Consider the following 19,556-nt stretch of genomic DNA (forward strand, 5'->3'; position numbering starts at 1 on the left):
GTGCTCTTAGGAAGTTTCCCTGAATATGGTTGCCGCCTTCCAATGTTGTGGAGTTCCTTTCTGTTTTGCCATGCCCTTCAGCAGCGGCTGTTCCTACCACCAAAGCTTTTCTCCAAACCCTTGTCAGTAAGCTTTTTCTCTTAATTGGGTATGTGTCTGGTTTTTTTTCCTGACCAGTGAGGATCATGCAGGGAATATGTGCCCTGGTGGTATTGGCTCCCCAGACTGCCATAGCCCAGATTGTACACTGCCGTTCTTATGAAGCACAGGCACCCTGTTTATCGACAGTCTCCCCACTGGGATCAGTGTCTGCCAGCAAAAGGCTGGTAAGTGAAGCCAAATGTCATGCAGGAACCTTCTTGCCCTATATGCTGGGCTCTCTTGTGCCAAAGCTGGGGGAAGGTGAGTTTTCCTATTCAAGTAAAGTTGTCAGCCTTGATTCTCTAATGTAGCTTGGGTGGATCTGTTGCACCCTTTGTTTCTGTGGCATTTGGATAAGAAGCTGCAAGAAGTGGTGTAATCCTGCTGTATAGTGAGACAGTTCTTTGCATATGTGAACTGTTCTTTCTTTAGATCAGGAAGTTTAGCCAATCTTGACGTGCCCTAGGCACAGATGTTCCAAGCAAATCTTTTTATAAAATAGCCGTTTCCTATTCGGACCTGTAGTAGCCTCTGTTTTTTATCAAGACTGAAAAGGTACATATTCATGGTGTTTTACTTGCAACTGTCTTATGGCTGTTTTGTCTGCATCCCATAAACTGGCCCTGTAAAATAGCACATTTGGAGTTCACAAGACTGTGGAGAAATGTAAAATCACTGCATACGAACCAAGAACTGGTGCACTCCTGTCACAGAATGGTTAAAGGAGCAGGAAGATATTTTGTGACAAATTACCATTGAGAACTCTCAAGGACACTAAGATTGCAACATCCCACAGCTCAGCCACTAGCTGCAGCTGTTGCTTTGGCAGTATTTATAATGATTTTAAAAGGGGATTTCAAGCAATGACGAATTTACCAGGAACAACAAGATATAAAGGTTTGGAAGTCACAAGGGGATCACTCATCCTGTACAAGACACAGGATCAATTTTCGTGAAGAAGACAGAAGGTTAGGACAGAAAATAGAACAGGTGGTTAGTTTCAAGCTAGAACAGTGCCTTCTGCTCTTGGTAGGAATTCTGATTTTCCATTTAACTGAGACTTAAGGAGCGTATGCCAAGAATATTGAATGATGATATGGGTTTGCCAAGAGCAAGTTATTTCTTGCAACAGGATACAGTTTAGCATGGTTACATAGGGGGGTGGCTTGTTTGCTGAAATTGTACTTACACTGGGCTGCCGTTCTTGTGAAGCACAGGCACCCTGTTTACCGACAGTGTCCCCACTGGGATCAGTGTCTGCCCCTGTACTTTCACTGGGCTTGTGGCTTTGTTTTTTAGTTCCTTGTTGGGCTGCCTGGCTCACAGTTGCTGCCTAATCTGCCTTTCATGGCATAGCTTGGTAAATCTAGGCTTGGACCTCTGGTCCTCTTCCAAGCGACAGGGCTGTTGGGTTGCTTGCCCTACTTCAGAGTTACCAGGTGGAAAGGAAAGGTTGCTGGTTTTCATAGAAACATGCAGTCTAGGCCCTTGAGGGCTAAGGATTCCTTCTGAGTACAGTCACTGCTGTGTAACTCCTGAGATGCATAGTGAGGCTGGCGCAGCTAGAAAACAACCATCATCCAGGCAGGAAGCAGAGTGTTTTGGGTAAGCATTGGTAACATGTCTGCACACTTCAAATTCCTAAAGTGAATTTTTTTTCCTCCCACTATCATATTGCAGACTTCTGTATTACTGGGCGCTGCACACAATGAAAGTGCATTCACTAAACCCTGGAAGTAAGCCTGTGTAAATAGCTCTGTTTCTTTCTCTGCTGAACTGTAGTTGCCAGGAAGCCTGAAACGTGTGCATGGTAGTGGTGGCAGCTTCTTTGCTCAACCTGTTTCTCATCTCTGTCATTTCCAAGTCTGTTTCCACTGTGACTGTTCTGCAGTGCTGGATGCACCCTTAGCAAATGACTGGGGTTTTGGCAGTGAGCTCTGAATGGCATTTTCCTCCATGTTGTGAATGTTTCTGAGTGTGCTTTCTGGGTGAGGGTGATAGGCATCCAAGCAGGCTGATGGAACTGCTGGAGGATCAGCATCTCATGGGGCCGATTGTGCTCTTCTTTCCCCTTCTGCTGTTGTAACAGGCTGACAGTGATTAGGCAGCGGTGGCTACACAAAGCTTCCTCTGTCCTCCTGTGACCTTCCAGTGACACATCTGCCCGGGCCTCCATTGCTGCATGGTTTCCATGTTTGTTATTGGCTATAATGCTTCTATGGGTGGAGCACTCTGTCTCTATCCTTTGCTTGATTGCTAAACCTTTGTGTAGTGGTCCCCCATGAACACATTCTGTGCCCTCAGCTCTCGTAGTCAGTCCTGTGTATCTACTGGGAACAGAGTTCTTGAGTGATGCAGCTGAGGCCAATAATTGGATGCCTTATGGTAACTGTCTCTTTGCTGGTCAGTAGAGGAATTGATGGCCAAGGGGCCCCTGGTTGCGTGCCCTGGCGCCTCTATGTGCAGTTTACAGCTTTGCTTTTCGTTGATGTTATATCCCCTGCATTCTTCATTTTCATGATTGATGTTTATTGGGAACAGGGCTGGGGTTTTTACTGTGACATTAATTCTTCACAACCATGTTTATTTCCTTCTAAATTGTACCAATCTTGTATTTCACTGTTTGCACTTTTTTTACTTCAATAAAAACCCAAAGCCAATACTAGATTTTGGTGTATGTGTCTGATTTGTTTTGTGACCAGTCCCAGGTACTGGTTACAGCAAACTGGAGCAGATTACACTTAGAAGTACTGGTAGTTATGCAAAATGCAAAGCTAATCCTTTTCAGCGGAAGTTGAGCCTTCCTCATCAGCATGACCACAAACGGGTTGGCTGGGGAGGGTCTGTTGAAATCTAAAGCTCCCATCTTCCTACAATGGGAGAGAATGCAGTGTGAAATGAGATGCCCCTTTGCAGCGTCCTCCTGTACTTGGGTAGGTGGGGTGCTTGGGAGAGCAGAAAACAATATTTGCTGTGCCTTACTGTCCAACATAGCAAAGAGAAGGAGTTGAGCCACACAAATTGGAGTAGAAGTGAGATATAGCCTGCACATTCAACCTCACTGTATTTCATTAATGATCTATCGGCCTGCTCCAGTTCCATCCTGCGGAAGATCTAGACTCACAACTAAACATACTGGATGTGTATATAAGTGGCACTAATAATAATCAAAGGTTTTATAAGTTTAGTTTTTTAAACTACTAATGCATTAGATTTTTAACCTTAAGCTATACCTACATGAATGTAAGCCAGAGCTCTCAGGCAGGCCCCTTGGAAATGGCAATATGTTGCTGTGAGTATTTGAACCAGGGTGGACAATTTCTGTAGACATTTTAGTGGTATTAAGTAGGATTACATATGTTAACAATGTACAACTTATAAATAGAACAATGTAATTAGTCTGAACAGGATGGTAAGAAGTGTAAAAGATGTGCAACTTTTTCCAGAAAGTCCATGGATATATTAAATAGTCTTGTCTTGTAGACCTAGGACTCGCCACTGACCTCAGTGTACAACACAAGCCCTACTGTTATGATTCAAAGCAAATCAGTCATACTTAAGTCCTGTTGAAATGGATGAGAAATTAGTTGAGATTAAACTGTCTCATGGATTTCAATGGGACTAAGAGTGATTCTGTCTGAATTTCAAATGCTTCTCCCATTCATCAAGTACTATTGTGTATATGGAATCAATTAGGGCTTTTACTACACTATCTACAAATAAGTCAGCCAGCTGGACTTGTCAGGAATCTTTGGTCCTAGGTAACACTTTTATTAAGGGGTTTGCTTAAGGGATTTGCTGGAAGACCCTATGGGTAAGAAGGATCTCTAGCCCTGCTTGCTGCATGTATTACTTGTCATGGTTTAAAATCTGATACAGGTGTTCTTGAGGCAAGGGGCTATGAACAGTAAGGCCTGCTAGGTTCTACCCTCAAATAAGTATAGGATTGGATTTCTGCCTACATTAAATTCAGAGTTTGAATGTGCTCTCAATCCCTGCTGCATAGCTGATGAATATACCTAACTCTGTGAACCTTAAAAACAAACACATGCTTAAAGATGATACTTTGGATTCCTTGATTAGCTGTAAGTGTAGACCTCCCAAACCTATTGCATGGACAAGTATCATGCACTAGCTGGATAGAAATTAGGCACTCCACCCTCCTTCCCTGGAACAGTTAACTGTAGTGAAAATGAATGAATGAGGAATTTTACTGTTAGTTTAACAAGATTACACCATGGGGGAAACACTCACCAACGGGTAACTGACTGGCTGTGTCTATTAAAACGCTTCCAACAGGTATCTTAAGACAACTGCAGGCAGATATAGAATTTGAGAGGGGGACAAATACAGAAAGTAAGCTGCACTCATGTCCTTCAGTATCAGCAGAGTGGACAGAGCAAGGGTGGGTATGAAGTAACACCGATCTCTTGCCACAGTACTAAATAAGTTTTGAAAGATGAGTGCAATGGTAAAAAAACACATATGCAAAAAGCAGCTGTAGACATACAGTGGGAAAGGTGCATCTCGGTTTATGGTAAACAACCCTGGCCAGACTCCATCTCATATACCTTTTGCAGTACAATTTTGACACACAAGACACTGAAGAGATGCTATTCAAAACATTTCTGGGGGGGGGGGCCGGAAGGTCTCGTCTCATTAAAATGTTTCCATAGGAAAGACATGTTACAGAGGTGAATGCAGGTACTCTGGCTGACAATTAAGAGTAACATAAAGTTTTATTGGAAGTTATATAAATACATGTTAATGTACTCTGGAAATTATTTGCAAAGACGTAATTTAAGAACTTTCCCCCTCCACCAAAACATTTTAAAGTTCAAGCTACATATCAACTCTTAATCATAGGTTTATGTACCAAGTAAGTGGTCAGTAAAATATCTCTCTCTGCAGTAGGTAGATCCCTCCTACAGCAGGGACTTATCTAGGCTGCAAAACTAAAGCATTAAACTAGGCAGAACTGAAAAGTAATTTACTCTTACAAGAAGCAAGGTACCAGCATTCAGAAAACCACATAGAAAACAATACTCTGCAATGGTCTGTGCATAGGTAAATTTGTATCTGTTGGAAATAAATGCTACCAGTTGTATCTAGGGGGGTAGTTCAGTAGCTGTCAACCTGGACAGCCAGAATACCACCTGGGCGAGCAGTAGTGGTGGCTTAACACCCTTTGCACATCACAGCATTTTGGTGGGACAATAAGGAAGAACTATGGAGGAAATGCTGTAATGTTGAAAGACCAGTAAGAAGGTATACAAAATAATGTATGTCGCAACCTAGTTTGGCAGCTCAAAATACAACCTCCACTTGGTCCTCACGGCACATATACCAGTGACTGGCTTACCAGGCAGCGGTCGTGACATTCCCATGCAGTTCTTTACCTGAATGGGCACTCTTGCTGCTGTCGATGCTATGCCGCTGTCTTACAACGACGGTACTCTAAACCAGAATTGTCCCCTTTATGAGCCATCAGGGATGTAATTTTCTTGCACTCACAATCCAGGCTGGTTAGGATGATAAAGCATTTGGCATGTGCTTGGGAAGCAAGGTTGTAGATGCATGCAGACATAACAGACAGGTCTGTGGCATTTCTCTTTGGCAGATTCACTAGAAGCCTTTTAGGGGTAAGTTGGTTTCACACTTGGTAATGACAGCAACTTAGGTCTGAAACTAGGATTTGATGGTGAGGTGTTAAAGATGGATGCTTTCGGCTCCACCTAACAGTATTGCCATTAGCCTGAAGCCTCTCTCAGTCTGAGAACTGGTAATACAAAACATCACCATGCTAAAAGACCAGAAGCACATTCAAGTCTTACCTCATACCTAGGTAGCAGAAGGGAGCGGAATGCTCCAGAGGCTACATTGGAAAATAATGCCCTTCACTCAAAAAACAAAAAATCCCTTTTCATCTTGACGAATGGAGCCATGTAGTGGGGGGAAATTAACATCTCACTATTTTATCAGGAAGCCATAATGATCCTTCATGTCTAATTAAGTCCACAGTTGTACGAAAGACTGTCTATTCTAGTAGGGAAGGGTTGAAAGGGGTTTGATAGCTTTTGATAGGAAAAGGGAAGAAGGGGTTGTGCCCAGAGTCCAACTTATCCCTGAGCTCATGCTTAGTGTCACATCTCTTCCCTTCCCTATGTTTGGTGAAGGACACAGAACAGGCAGATCAAACATTCAGCAATGCCAGCCAATCCCATTGCTTAACAACCAGCCTATTACAAAAATAAAACTTTTAATCAATCAAAAACTACCTGCTTAAAGAGCACCACAAACCTTGCAAAAATGTGCTTCTGTTAACAAGATACTTCTCTAGCTAACTGTAGGTCATAGCAAGCTTATTTTACAAGCATGTCAAGAACCAGCTTTTTAGAAACTACCTGCAACTCCACTGCACGAGCATATATTATTTATGTTAGTCATGGGTCCCCAAAGGACAGACATAAAATAATCAGCTGGATCCCATGCAAAAAAAAATCTCTGCTGACACAGGCAGCAGGGTCCCTCTGCCTCCCCTCCCACCTCAATCTAATATGGCCCCCAAAATGCTGCTCCTGGGGGACAAGAGACGACCACCAATAGCACAAGAGGGGAGCCAGAGGTCTGCCACAGGAGTGGGGAGTTGCCCCCGCCCACCAGTGGCAGGATTTTTCCACTGGATCCAAACCAAAGACTCTGGAAGGATCACTTCCAGAATAACCATGTTTGTTCTGAAGATAAATAATGATGGTTTACCCATGGTGGGTGCTTTCACTGTGGGGTAGGGTTGTTTGTTACAGCAGTCTTGAAGTGGCAAGGGATACAACAGCCTGTATGGCTATATAACAAAGTGAAAACATCACATACAATTTTTCTTTAAATATAGGTTTCCTTTACAGGTATAAATATTTTTCATTTATTTTATGATAGAGCAGCAAAATTTAAGGTGGGGAAAGTAAGGAACTGTAGACAGACCCCCTAATTAAATAACCCTAGAGAATTAGGATTCCTAATTCATATTTACAACGGTCACCCTAAGCAGAGCCTATCAACTGAATCTTCCTCACATCCCAGATTCTGTTTGTGGCCTTGTTTCGATTGTGTTGGTAGGTGAGATGTGGCAAGCACCTCTTTCAGCTTTTATGGGTTAATTCCCATTTAAACATCAGGCAGGAAAAATGGCCCCACTCACTTCCTGCTTCCAAACACTGATCTGCAACATTATGCTTGCCCTTGATTAGGGCACTAGAAGTAGACAATGGCCCCTTGCTCCTGTGTCTTGGCTGCACTCACAGGAGCCAAACCAATTCTGCAGAACTGGTGTTTGCACACATACCAGAGATTCTCCCAAGGCTCACAGGACTATTACATTCAGTGTTATTTTTTACTTTGTTCTACTGAATGCGGCCGTGTGAGAACCAATACTAGAACCATGTAGATGGAGGAACAGGCACTGCAGTCTCTCTCAACACTTGAGAGAACAGAAGGAGAAAAGGGCTTGATCTTCTTGTTTCCTAATACTTTGTATTAGACACAAACCCCAAATTGGGGGAAACAGGAGCTATGCCCATTTCAGTGCCAAGTCACTTGGAATTGTATCTGCATCTGACTTAGGAAAGCAATCAGCGCTTACTAAATGAACAGGTGAGGGTGGCGGAGAGGAACATGACACTAAAGAAGGCAGAATTTATAGGCTCTCTCTTCCGGGGTGTCCAAGAGGAAGTTCACTGCCGCTGTGGTGGGGGAGGCAGCTTTACTGTAAAGTCTCTACAAAGGCATCAAACTCTTTGACATTTTTCTCATGGACAGCCAGTTTCTCCGGCAGCGAATCCTGTGAAGAGACAAAGAAATTCTGAGCAGGTTCAAACAACTTGACCTGAAGACAAATTTGAACCCATGAATGGATCCAACAAAGTGCTTCTCTTGCCAAATCATGTAATGATTTTAGCTTAGCTCAGGGAGAGTGTGTTTGTGTCTCTCTCTCTAGGACAATCAATCTGTCACCCTGCTGCTGAGTGACAGATAATTTCATGTGGTGGTGGTGGTGGTGTGTGTGTATAAAGTGCCATCAAGTTGTGGCCAATTTATGTCCACATTTGTTGACAAAATATGGGAAACAATGAAGGATGAGAATAAAAAAAATAAGGTGACTAACAAACTGTCAACTGGTGTGGAGATTAAGATTGTTTTGTTGAGAGAATTAACAGAATTTGAAAATTTGATAATGAAAATAAGGATCATCTTTAAGAAAAGATTTATAAGCTGCTACTCAAATATGATACAGAGGCGGAACAAGTCAAACCATGTATGGTAAAATGGATGCAGAATTTTGAAGAAGAGATAACGATGCAACAATGGGAGCAGCTATGGACTGAAGCACTTAAATTTATAGCGAGTCTTTGAGAGAAAATTGGTATTTTTTTGCAGGTATATTACACCAACTGACATTAGAAAAATGAACAAGAATATAACTGGCCATTGTTGGAAATGCAAGGAAATAGACGGGACATTTTTCATACATGGTGGTCATGTAAAGTGTTGAAATTTTTTTGGTGCAAAGTTCATTCTGAAATGCAATTTTTTTTAAAGATAATATTTGCAATGGACCCCAAAGTAATGTTAGCAATTTTGCCTTCAGTAACAGAGAAGCACACAGAAAAATTGTTCAGTTATATGATTACAGCTGCAAGAGTAGTTATTGCTACAAAGTGGAAACAGGAAGAATGCCCAAACAAACTAGCGGAATATGCAGTATTGGCCAGGCTGACAAACTATGTGAGTAAAAGATCCGGTGAAGAGGTTAAGAAGAAATGGGAATTATATAATGCATATGTTGTGTAATTTATGTTAAAGATGAGTTGAAAAGGCTCTTAATAATTAATAGACAGACACTGAACAAAGAATTTACAGTATATTAACAAGTCAACATAATAATACTAAATAACATCTATTCTTTATTAATGAATAGCCATATGTTAGGTCAAAAGTGCATAATTCGTGTGCAAGAATTTTCTTCTTAAGTTATTAAAGGGGAGTACAGAAAAGACAGGGAGAGTAGTATTGATGTATGTGTTCACCCAGTTAAAAATATGAGCTGTTATGTGTGTGTATACGATACACACACACGCACACAGTGCCATCAGTGTACATGGCACCCAGAATTTGGTTCCTGCTCTCAAGGAATTCACATTTAGAATTAAAAGTGGTTAACACCCTCCTTTCCCTGTAGAGCAAGCACAGATTCTAACCTGACATCTCATGATGATGAGAAACCTTGAAGTTATAATGGTGCCTTAGATCCATCATGCAGCAAAAGGATACGCTTCACAAACTAACAGTCCACCAAAATACTCTTTGAAAGTGCTGTAGGCATCCATCAAAAGTGTTATCCTATACTAGGCCTACTTTTGTCTCATTTCACAGGTTTGGAGTCTGAGGCATAAAGAAATCTACCACAATAACTGTAATAATAGTTAGCATTTATGTAGCCCTTCAAACACTCTAATGAGCTTCAGAAATCTCTACTGTGTTCTATAAGGTAGGTCAACATTATTATGCCCAAATTGGTGTGGGGGAAGGAGAGGAGGCTGAGAGATAATGGTTCGCCCATGGCTATCTGGTGAGTTTATATCATCTACTTACAGTTGAGATCTGAATTGTTATTCCCTGGTTCACATCTCATCTCTTCACTGCAGTACAGTCGTTCTCTTAAGGTAAAGGAAGTCCCCTGTGCAAGCACCAGGTCATTACTGACCCATGGGGTGACGTCACATCACAACGTTTACTAGGCAGACTATGTTTACTAGGTGGTTTGCCATTGCCTTCCCCAGACATCTTCACTTTACCTTCAGCAAACTAGGTACTCATTTTACCGACCTCAGAAGGATGGAAGGCTGAATCAACCTTGAGCCAGCAACCTAAAACTGACTTCTGTAGGGATGAAACTCAGGTTGTGAGCAGAGCTTTGACTGCAGTACTGCAGCTTACCTCTCTGCGCCATGGGGCTCCTGACACACTTGTAAATCACCTAATCATGTTACTCCTCTCCTATCTTATAAAGCTGTTTAGGTAATCAGGCACTAAAGACAACACTGTGAGAAACAATGTCCCTTGCAAACTGAAATCAAATTTTCCGTACCAGATCTTCTGCCATGGATTGAGCCCCAATATCAATTGAGAGGCTGCTAAGTTGAGGAGGATTCTGAAATTCACGGTAAAATGTCCCCAGGTCCATTGGGAGAATGTCATCTTTAGAAAATGCTGGTTTCTGGAATGAGAGAAATACAGATGCCAGTGATCACTACATAGCAGGCCTCTTTTTACCGTTAAAGTTAGCAAAAGACCACCAATGAAATACATGTAATTGTTTCATCTGGTAGTTCCAGGGCGTACTGCAAAAAGATGAACATGTGCTTCATTTTTATTTCCCCATCAAAGCCTGTCACATGAGTGTCATATGAACCATGTGAACATCTCTACTGTAGAATGCCTGCTTAGATACCACTTTTGTGTCACTATAATCTACTGATACAAGGTAATCTGTGACCGGTATGTACATTATACAATTGAAGCAGGACCAGATAACATTTGGGTTCCAGCGCTAATACTCTACAACAGAGTTAGGTTTGTCAAAAACCCTGCTGGTTCTGAACTCTAGTTTCAGGATAGTGAATGCAAAGAAAGGAAGTCAGTATTGTACTATTCTCTTGGTCACCAGGAACTTCTATCTTGGGTGTATGCATTGTTTTTCACAGAAATATTCATAGGCCCCATTGTTGTTCCATGACAAAACCTTGTTAGAGGAATCAATTTCCTCTTTTACTCTTGCCTTAGCATTTAGATTCTGTTTTACCAGAAATCCCTGTATAATGCATATAGGCTTGCATGGACTTACAAAATCAACCATAACAAAATCATCATGGATGTTCCCACCACTGCTGCTGCTGGACCCCACCGAATGTAGACTGCCTTGAAGGGGAGACTCAAATTCGGGGGAATCAGGAGGATTCACCTATGGAAGAAATCATGGTGTCAGACCAACATATCCAAACAGCAGCAACAGGAAGTTAAAGATGTGATTTTTTTAAAAAGGTGTATTAATGTTGGGTCAGAAATGTTAGAGCCATAGTGCTGGCTCTAACTTTGAGAAGGCCTGTCATTTCTTACCATGGGGTCATTATCTTCCGGCTCAATATTCTTGGGAGCAAACATAGCAAAAGGAATGTCCAAACTGGCCATGGTCACCTGAAGAGGTTCAAAAGACAGGTTCTCAACGTCTCAGTCAATTGCTGCTTTTTTAACTAGAATGCAACATGCTGCTGTAAACCTTTAAAGGCAGGAGCACTGAAAGCATGGCCAATCCAAGATCAGAAATGACAGAAATCCAAAGGATGCATAAAGTATTTCAGTTTGCAGCCAATAGTGCAACAGTGGCAGAGCCTACTGTTAACAGTGCATCGTTCTGACTTCTGTGTCAAGAAAAAACAGCCCATCATGAAGTTGCCACAGAAGAATGAGCTCCACATACCTGGTTGATAGGTTTGTTGACAAAGGCTCCCACCTTCCTGACAAAAATGGTCTCCAAGAGATCATGTGGGGACCCGCTCTTCCCTTCACTGCTGTTAGATACTGTTTCGGTGTCCTCACTGAAAGATGAAAGAGATTGTCCAATTTATTTTTAATCTTATTCTTCTGGCCCCACCCTAGCACTGCAACATCTACAAAATACAGTTCTCAGAGAATATTCTTCTCCACTTTTCTTTTTTACTTTCTTTGCGCAATTATTTATATCAAAATTCCTGTTTGCTAATTTTTCATCATTATTACTGTGGATATTTTCTCTGTTGATGCATCTGAAGGATAGTCTAACATGTTATTTATGTATTTATGTTTATACATAATTTTAAACTGCCTTTCCATCCAATTTAGGGTCCACAAAGTGGCAAAGGATAAAAACATTAAAACAAGTTTTAAAAATACACGCACACATATATATATTAAATTAAAGCAACAATGAACAAAACACACAGATGGGAATAAGGGTCAGTGAAGGAATTCAAAACAAAACAGAAGAGTCTTCACCAACTGCAGAAGATAATGCTAGAAGAAAGGTCTTTAAGGGCCAGTGAACACTTTCAAGGCCTTCAGAGCCCCTTGGGGTTATACTCAAGGATGCGCACGTAGATGTCGAGAGGGACAATACAGCCACATCAGCAGGAGTTCTAACCAAGAAATGTGAGAACACACATACTGCAAACACTACCACTTTTGGTTCTTGTAGGTTATCCGGGCTGTGTAACCGTGGTCTTGGTATTTTCTTTCCTGACGTTTCGCCAGCAGCTGTGGCAGGCATCTTCAGAGGAGTAACACTGAAGGACAGTGTCTCTCAGTGTCAAGTGTGTAGGAAGAGTAATATATAGTCAGAAAGGGGTTGGGTTGAGCTGAATCATTGTCCTGCAAGAAGTATCAAAGGTAATGTGCTAATCATTGTCCTGTAAGTATCAAGATAATGTGCTAATGAGGGTGTGGTATGTTAATATGGAACCATTGTATCCTGAAGTGATCTGTTAATGTGTGAAATCCAAAGCTAATCTGCATGGCTATTGTTGACTGTAGTCTTTGTTAATCTGGAGGTTTTCAGGACTGTAGACTAACAGCTCAATGCAACCCCTTTCTGACTATATATTACTCTTCCTACACACTTGACACTGAGACACTGTCCTTCAGTGTTACTCCTCTGAAGATGCCTGCCACAGCTGCTGGCGAAACGTCAGGAAAGAAAATACCAAGACCACGGTTACACAGCCCGGATAACCTACAAGAACTAATGAACTCTGATTGTGAAAGCCTTCGACAATACTACCACTTTTCCTGGGAATAAAACTGCAGCAGGTAATGTGGGTACTGGCCAAGTCTATAGAACTAACTTGGGCCTAAAAGAAGTTCTGTTATGGGAAAGAAAATATTACTAGAGTGAGGAATCTCCTTGTCAGAAGCTGCAATTACACTTTAGCACCTGCAGCCAGTCATTTTAGGGGGATGATGTATGACGTCAACCTCCAGAAAAGGTGCAAAGGCAAGGCCTCTCAGACTGCTTGCTGATTTTTGAATAGAAAGAGCCAGGAAGTTAACTGTCGAACTAGGCAAAGTGGCATACAGAAACATTTCTCTGTGCTTTGTTCTAGGATTTGGAAAGGCTTGCTATGATGATTTTTGAGAACCTGGTATCAGTAAGGTATTTTTGCACAGGATAGTTGATTTGAGGACCTTACCGCTTTTTGTAGCTATTTGTAAGAATGAGGCAATCCATGACTTGCATCCTGCCTAGAATTTCTGTGGGTGCAAGGGCTGAAATAAAACTAACCTTCAGTAACAAAACTACATCAAACATTGTGAAACTTAGTACACTTCAGCACAGTTTGATGTAAACGAGGACTTAAGTAATTTCAAGTAATGTATGAACTCGATGGTTATCTATGTGCATGCAAATATATCATTTGAATTGGGAGGCTTCCTGTTCTATCTTTGTGCAGGAGTTCCAGCTACTGTAAATCTCTCACAGATCCCCCCTCCCTTACAGAAGCTGCCTCTGTACAGATGCTTCTGATAAGACAGGAGATAAAATAACTGCTATGTGTATTTTCTTTGCTCCCCAGGAAAAAGCTAAAGCTCCTCCAGAGGTCTTCCTCACCCAAAATTACTAATCAATGTAAAAAAAGAAAGAAACTTATTTCCAAGTAAATGATTTTTTTCCCTTTTAAAAATATTTAGTAACAGTATGGACAATTAGGGATGATGGTGGAATACCTACCTACTAGATGGAGTAACTGCAGAGTAGTGGCCCCCATCCAATGGGGTGTATGTTACCATTCTCTCATGATCAGCCTGAGTGCCATGCACTGGTTGGCTGGGAATCAGGGGCACTCCACCCTCCTTCCCTGGAACGATCAACTGGAGTGAAGAAGAATGACCAAATGAGAGATTTTTTCTATTAGTCTGACAAAAGATCACACTGATGGGAACCCTTTGTCTCTGCGGCTTTCACAACCACGATTGTTTGGCTTTTAATGATACATAACCGACAGCTGGGCTATATGTGTCACACTCACCACATGGGAACTGACTAGCTCTGCCTATCAAGAACACAGCCAGCAGATAAAGAAACCTGAACAGGATGGCAGGCAAATATAGAGGTAGGTTGAGAGGAGAGGGAGACAAATACAGAAAATAAGCTGCTAGAATGATGAAAAAGAGAAATAGATAATGGATAGAGAAGGTCAGCCAGCAGTTCCACCTTCCTTCCATGTCTGACCACAGTCCACTCCAGCCTTATTTGCCTGTTCACCGACCTTCAAAGGTCTTGCTCCTCTTGCGGTACACATAATATGCAGCTCAGTTCTAACTGTACCCTACAAGTAATCTTTGGACAATGGCATGGGAAAGGAGTCTTAACGGATGATTTTCTTAATAATTACAGGTTGAGTATCCCTTATCTGGACTGCTTGGGACCAGAAGTGGCCTGTATTTCAGATCTTTCGCATATACATAATGAGATATCTTGGGGATGGGACCCAAATTCATTTATGTTTTATATACCCTTTAAACACATGGCCTGAATGTAATTTTAAACAATATTTTTAATAATTTTGTGTACACTGAACCATCAGAAAGCAAAGATTAAACATCTCACCAGAATACCTGTATCAGCTGTTAAACAAGAGCAACAACAAACTAACTACCTAACAACACCTACGGTGCAGTGTGCACTATATTTCATTTTTTTAGGTGAGGGTAAACATTGAAAGCAGGCAGCACTGTATGCCGTCTTGAAGGGTCTGGTTTTGGGATCAGTCTGCATATAGGATGTCCGGATAAGGGATACTCTACCTGTATTATGTTTCCTTGCTTCTAAGTTATTTGAATTCATACCTTTTCCATTATCAGGGCATATGATGATTTAGAACTATTCAAATACCACCCCCCTTAAATTGAATATGATTAAAATCCATGCTTTTCCTGCCACTAGAGGGAATAATTAAGGCTACCAAAAGTCAAATCAAGCAAAATGTTCTCATCTCTTCCACGAAGATGCTCAGATTCAAACCATGGGCTTTGAAGTATGTACATCTGCTTAGGATGGTGCTGTAATTCTCAATAGGCATCTCAGAATTACAGAATTTGATTTCATCTTCTTAGATACCAGCAGTTTGAATCTGAGCATCTTCGTGGAAGAGATGAGAACATTCTAAGCCCATGGGCTTAGAGGAGTATAACTGTTTAGGTTGGCTGTGTTAGTCATTATATAGAGCTAGCATGCAGATGACATGGACAAAGTAGCTCCTTTGGCAGATATTAGATATCACAAGACATACAGGAAAATATTGCTCTACCACAGCATCTGCAATTAAATCTGTGAGAACAAATTTGAGTTCTGTAGCATCTTGACTGTATGGTATCTTTCCCCCGAGAAATAATATTAAAATAAAAATTTATTGTGAATCCAAAGAGCAACGCAAGTCTAACTTTCTCAGATAATTGTCAGCTCAATGAAAAAACTATTACCCTAAATCCTTTGCCAGTATGATAAAAATGAATGTAGAAACATGCCAACTGTTTTAAGGGATAGTAGTAGCTAGGTAAGAGACACACTTAGTGGCCTCAAATGTCTAAGAATACCTGGTGGGGATGTGCCGCACTCAAGCCACCAGCAAAGGCTACTGGGTAGCCCAGGTCAGCGGATCCAACTCCCAGGGCTGCAGGCTGATAAGAAAGACGAGAACTGGAGAGCTAAGAAATGAGAAGGGGAAAGGAAAAGGAGAGAAAGGGAAAACCTCACACACTCTGAACAATCTTCAGAATTATTGGATAAGGCCAGGGGGCAGAAATATCAGATTTGCTGTGTCAAATACTATTCTGGAACTGTGCCCCTCTTATTCTAACACACACTTCCATCCTACATATAGAAGAAAATGTGTCACTGATTCAGTGGAATTTACTTCAAAGCAGTGTTTAGGATTACTAAAAATGAATTCTAAATATAATGTTTTCCTTAAAAATGGCCCATGCAACTTAGAAATTATGGAGATGCCCTTAATGTAATGTGAAGAACTTAGAAGATGGTATGGAGAAGGCTACAGCTCTCCCGTAACATAGAGAAATCACTTTAAAACTCCTAGAGCAGCTACAATAATTGGACAGCATACTGATATGAAGGATTTACCCTCATTACAGAAAAATAGTGCTGTGAACATTTGCATCTCATAGTTTTTTTACTCTATGGTGTGTGAACAAACATAAAACCTCCCATTTTGTATGTCAGGCCTAGTATACACACACAAAGCAGGATGAGGCAATAGAATTCTGAAGGGTATAGTGAACAGGACGTCTTCAGAAAGAAAAACCCCAGAAGCCCCTCCTAGTAAACACCAGTTTCAACAGGCATCTGAGCAGGCATTTTGTAGCCTTCCTTCAGTATGGAAGCATATTCAGAAACAAAAATCAATCTCCAAGAACTTGAGTTCCCAGTCTTCCCCCACAAGAGCACCATCTTCCCTCACAAGACAGACAGTATAGGAATGATAGCTTTATTACTTTAACACTTCTTTCTCTTTATGCTGTTTGTCTCTGTGGCTCTTGCAAAAGAGTTCTGGGTTCTGTGCCAACTAAAGATTACAATTAAAATACTCAAATATGGGGACATATACCCACTGAATTGTTTGATTTATTCTAAGCACACCATTCAGCAGAATTGAAGTAGCTCCCTACGCTCACTGTATGCATGATCAAGTAAGCAATGTTTTGAATAGACCAGAACTGAAAGTTGATTATGATGCTCTAAAGACAGCAGAGGAGATCTCTGTGGTATCTGCATAAACTTAACAGGTGCAATAGTTTCTCATTACTATTGCAAGGTTCTTTTCCAGGATTTCCAAGGGCTAACCAAATGTGAAACCAGACGGGCCCACTCAGGTTGTCAAAAGCCGAATCTCGCGCTGTCAGGAATGGATTGGGAGACAAACCTGCCCTGGAAAAGGATGCAACCCCCCAATTCACTCCACCTCCCCAAAAGGAGGGAGGGAAAGTCAGCCTGCCTGCCCAGCAGGCTGCGATAACTCTTCTGCCACTAGGCTGGCCCCTCCCGGCCCAGATGGTGTGGAGGCGGCCAGGAAAAGTCCTGATGGCCATAATAATGGCATGCTGTTCTCACTCCTCCCAACCAGACAATAAGGGCACTTTCACATAGCCCAAATAATGCACTTTCAATCCACTTTCAATGCACTTTGAAGGTGGATTTTACTGTGTGAACTGGAAAAATCCACTTGCAAATGATCGTTAAGGTGCAGTGAAAGTGGATTGAAAGTGCATTATTTGGGCTGTGTGAAAACGCCCTAACTCTCTCACGGAGCAGTTATTGCAATCTGAAAAGTCCCTCCACCCAAAGAAATGTCCCTTTCTCTTGACTACTTTTCCTGCTATCTCCAGTCCTTTTTGCAGGGACATCATCTGTCTGAAATACAGGATGGCTGGAATACAAATAACTTTGAAGTAGGGCCTTCAGTCCCCCCCTTTTCACTGTAGCCCTTTATGTATCCAACAAGCCACTTCTGGAACTTGAGAGACAGTTGGCATTTGCTTCTAACTCAGCATTAGGAACTGTGATATGAACTGGGGAAAGCCAGTTGCAGATGGAGAAGCACTGGGTTGTGCGAAAGAGACTGTTCGGATCTTAGCCACAGTCTGCTTTGGTCTCAGAGAAGAGGAAAATGTGTCGCCAACATTCCTTTCTTAGACTGTAAACCTTCCACTGATATTCTACTGAATTATAAAGGTTTTATAATGAGTTTGCTGTGATGTCCAAATGTGGGCAATATTTATAATCTACTGGTGACATACAAAAAGATCCACGTTACAACTGTTTTTCCAATGGACAAAGAGTAACTCTAAAAAAAATCTTAATAGATTTTGTTTGGAAATACAACTATATATGAAAGCTGCTCTATTAAAGTTTTTCAAAATATTAATAGGAGATTTTTTAACCTTATGTCAGCCTAGCTACATATAATGGTTATCTGAGGAAAAAAACTGATGGTAGAAATCATTTAAAGTATTTAGAGATTAATAAACAGGTGTTTAGAATTATAATCTAAGTTATCCTTGACACATAATGAAGGAAATGTTATACCTTCCTCTTGTATTTATGGAGTAAGTATGTGTACTGAATTTATACCAAATACTTGTTTACCAGCTATATGTATTTTATATTTGGGAAGTGAATGGGAATGTGGGAGTTGCCCAGACCCACCCATTCTCCATTCCCTGCAACGGCCTCTTGTTCTTCCTGGACATGTGCACCCATGTGCTTGTATACATAGGAGGAGAGAGAAATATCTTCCATGCATGGATGTTGCCTGGAAAGGACTGGGCCTTTAATATTTACTAGATTATGATGTTTAAAGGTAGCAATGTGGGGATGGAAAGCTGTAGGACAATTTTATTTTAAAAAATGACACTTAAACATGAAAAAGATGCTTTTGGTACTGCAGGGGATGATGAAGTTGGATCCAAGGTATCCCCAGAGGTCTGTTCATGAAATGGCACACTCCCCCTTCCTGCTGCAGCCCATATGACACCCTCTAAAACACCACCCTCTGGAATCAGATGACCCCCTCAAAATAGTGCTGGATATGATGCATGGTCCCAAGTAGGAAGGGGGAACAAAACAATCAAAATTGTCTCCAATCCACCAGGGAAAACGAGGCTGTGACCCAGCCCAGTACACCATAAATCCATGCCATTAAAGTCCCTAAAAGTGGGCTTTGAACATTCTTGAGTCCTCTGGAAGCTATTCTGGGAAACTTGAGTCTTCTAAACTTATTCTCAGTTAATATATCCTCTTTTGTGCTATGTTGCCTACATCATTATTAAAAATAAAAGTGGTCGGTATGTGTATCTATTTACTTCTGACAAATCCTGGAGATTATGAAGCCTTGATGACAAACTTTTCTAGGTGGCATTCACAGGAGAGATGATGGACAGGACTTCTGCACATGAAAAACAATTCAAATTCCGATAATCTTATTAAGAGGGGAAAGTTCTTGCCTTTATATCTGTAACACTGACTATAAATTAGTCAGAAAACTAGCCCCATTATGCCAGGTGCAACTCTCCTCTTCCCCATAGGTGGGAAGAAAATAGGGATCTTTTCCTCCCACCTATCTTCTATACCTCCCCAATTTCCTTTCTGGTCTTGTCAACAAAATCTCTCTCTCTCTTTGCATAATTCATTCCAAGCATAATTTTTTTCTGTCTTGTTTTTGTAGATGCAGAATACATTTGGCTGTGACAATGCTACTCATCGCCTCAAAGTTAAAAAAAATACAGTTTATTCACTGAACTCCAGCCAACTCAGTTAA

At 41.3% G+C, this 19,556-nt stretch overlaps 1 protein-coding gene across 2 annotated transcripts in view; it reads right to left on the minus strand.

The window, feature by feature from the left end:
- Window positions 1-7,794: 7,794 nt before the first annotated feature.
- ATG13 (autophagy related 13) overlaps window positions 7,795-19,556 on the minus strand; it is a 33,701-nt gene continuing 21,939 nt past the window's right edge. Inside the window, exons 12-18 of one of the 2 annotated variants that reach the window (XM_056851217.1) lie at window positions 15,820-15,930; window positions 13,955-14,094; window positions 11,672-11,789; window positions 11,311-11,388; window positions 11,039-11,155; window positions 10,283-10,411; window positions 7,795-7,975 (exon numbers count right to left, since the gene is read on the minus strand). In XM_056851217.1, coding sequence (XP_056707195.1) covers window positions 7,898-7,975; window positions 10,283-10,411; window positions 11,039-11,155; window positions 11,311-11,388; window positions 11,672-11,789; window positions 13,955-14,094; window positions 15,820-15,930 — 771 coding nt within the window. In that variant the 3' untranslated portion in view covers window positions 7,795-7,897. The remainder of the gene's footprint in view (window positions 7,976-10,282; window positions 10,412-11,038; window positions 11,156-11,310; window positions 11,389-11,671; window positions 11,790-13,954; window positions 14,095-15,819; window positions 15,931-19,556) is intronic. The other variant, XM_056851216.1, reaches the window with a different exon arrangement.

This window comes from Euleptes europaea, chromosome 6 (genome assembly GCF_029931775.1).
Source record: "Euleptes europaea isolate rEulEur1 chromosome 6, rEulEur1.hap1, whole genome shotgun sequence".
Lineage (NCBI taxonomy): Eukaryota > Metazoa > Chordata > Lepidosauria > Squamata > Sphaerodactylidae > Euleptes > Euleptes europaea.